Genomic DNA, 2391 nt, shown 5'->3' with positions numbered 1-2391 from the left:
ATATATATATATATATATGTAAAATAATATATTTATTTTTTCAGGATTCGAGAAAATATTCTAAAGTCCGCCCATGGGTAAGTCAAAGAAGATTATAAAACGCAATTTAAAAAAATGCATTGAAATATGATTCATGATAAAGTTACTGGAATTGTATCTTATTGTTTAAAATATTTTAAGTTTATTCTTGGGAGGAATTCTTTCCTGGTTTTCATTTTATTTTGAAAATTATTTTTATTAAATTATCTCGCTAACAGAATCAAAAAGTTTGATCAGCTAATTTTTTGACAATATAATAAAGATTTAGGAGTTTAAAAACAAGCTTTTTAAATAATTTTTATCCCACTTCTACATCTTGATCTTTTATGACTGATTTATGATTTTATATTGATAAATATGCATCCCAAAAATATAACAGTTATATGTTTTGATAGGATGTCACTAGAATAACCAGTTCGATTAAAAAGTGTAATAAATTTATGAAAAAATTAAGCTAACCAGATATAAAAAGTTCATTTTCTCTATCATTCGTTTTAATTCCAGATTTAATTTGGATAATTTAACCTAAAAACGCTATCACAGATCATGAAAGTAAATGTACTAAATAGGTTTACAAAAAATAACCACAAAAAATTTTTTCCAATAAAAAAATCTTTTTATTTCTAGCATTGGTTAGATCAATTCGAAAGTCCTTTTTTCTATCCTCCAGTAAGTTAAAAAAAAACAACATTTCACATCAATTTAAATTAATTTGATAAAATGTTAAAATGAGTAGGTAGTAAACATAATTATAAATAATTAATTTGCAGGCAGGTCTTCAAGCTGATGATGATCATCGAATGTTACATGAAAAAGATTTAAGAGAAGTAATTTAAATTTTATGTAAATCTTTTGTGAAAAAAATTTCTAAAATTAACCGATGATAATTTATACTTAAAGTTATTTTTCTCTAATTTTAGTTTTAGATTTTCACAAAGTATTCTGAATGTTCATTACAATTGATTTGATCAAAACCATGCTTTTGTGTTAATTTGAAGTAATATCGTTATTTTTTCAGGGCATAAGCAAATATGATACATACTCTCCATTTGTAAGTAATTTAATATTATAAAATTTAATTTTTAAAAATGCATAGTAAGATAATTGATAAAACGTACTGAATTTGTATCTTATTATCAAAAATATTGTGAAATAAATTTCTAGAACACAAAGCTGTTCAGAATTTAAAAAGTAAATTTGATGTATTGTTTTCTAATTAATCATTAATTAATTAATAAAGTTTTTTCATTTGAGCGCTAAGTTTATATAAAACACAGTTATCCAAAACAATTAAAAAACCATTTTTCTATTCTTTGCATAATTTCTGACAATTGGAATATTCAGTTAAATTTATAATGTGAGAAAGCCTTATTTTCAGAATTTATAAAAAAGAAGTTCAATAATGTAATAGAATAATTTGTTTCAGAATGAAGCAAAATGGAGTGAATGGTCTCAACCTACGCGATACACCTTAGAAGTAACTAAATATCACTAAATACGATTTTTAAAAAATAGTTTTCAATAAAATTGAGATTGCAACTAGTTGTTACACAAAAAAATTATATTGTCAATTCTGTCTTACTGGCACATCTTTAACTCGCTGATTAAATTAAATATTTTCTTTTTTTTTAACTGAAATACATTTATTATATTATTAGCTTGCAGAGGAAAAAACTCATAGTTTGAATGAGTTCATTCATCAAACTAAACAATTTTTATTTTTTATTTTAATAATTTAATTCAATTTTTTCTTTCTATGAGCTTTTAGAAATGAAAAATATTTTAATATCAGTTAAATTTATGATTTTAGGAAGTTTGATTTTCAGTTTATTTATACGAAAGAATGTAAATAATATACCATATAATATTTTAGGATACTCTGAATAACATTTTATCTACATACGGGCTACAAGGGCGTCGTTTCAACTTACGAGTAAGAAAGTATTATAAAATAATATTTTCCAAAAATTCACAATAAAAATAAGATTCTAAATATTTTTTCAGAGAAAAAATTCTACTTATTTTTTCTATATAATTTAAGATTTAATTTCGCTGAACTAATTAAATATTTTTTCTTTTTATTAGCTTTCACAAGAACAAACTTATAGACTGTATAGGCTCATTAGCAATCTTGTTAAAGAGAATAATTGGAACGGATATCGTCCGGATACAATCACCCCCAAAAACGACCACAATGGAATTATTGCCAAGAAATGACTTGTCCAAGCCGACAAACTCCAATTAATATAAACAATGACCAAAACCAAGGAAGAGTAAATATAGGATAAAAAATTTAATTAAAAATTTAAATAAAAATATATTCTGTATTATTTGTGAAAATTGTAAAAAAAA

At 23.1% G+C, this 2391-nt stretch overlaps 1 protein-coding gene across 2 annotated transcripts in view; it reads left to right on the top strand.

The window, feature by feature from the left end:
• The window catches only part of LOC117170116, a 15386-nt gene extending 12995 nt beyond the window's left edge, over positions 1-2391 (top strand). For both annotated transcript variants that reach the window (XM_033356650.1, XM_033356649.1), the window contains 7 exons: positions 45-77; positions 667-708; positions 810-866; positions 1058-1090; positions 1466-1516; positions 1913-1972; positions 2125-2391. In XM_033356650.1, the coding sequence (XP_033212541.1) occupies positions 45-77; positions 667-708; positions 810-866; positions 1058-1090; positions 1466-1516; positions 1913-1972; positions 2125-2256 (408 nt within the window). In that variant the 3' untranslated portion in view covers positions 2257-2391. The remainder of the gene's footprint in view (positions 1-44; positions 78-666; positions 709-809; positions 867-1057; positions 1091-1465; positions 1517-1912; positions 1973-2124) is intronic.

This window comes from Belonocnema kinseyi, chromosome 3, assembly GCF_010883055.1.
Source record: "Belonocnema kinseyi isolate 2016_QV_RU_SX_M_011 chromosome 3, B_treatae_v1, whole genome shotgun sequence".
Taxonomy (NCBI): domain Eukaryota; kingdom Metazoa; phylum Arthropoda; class Insecta; order Hymenoptera; family Cynipidae; genus Belonocnema; species Belonocnema kinseyi.
Note: the sequence above shows the minus strand (reverse complement) of the source record. Positions and strands in the feature narration are given on the sequence as shown.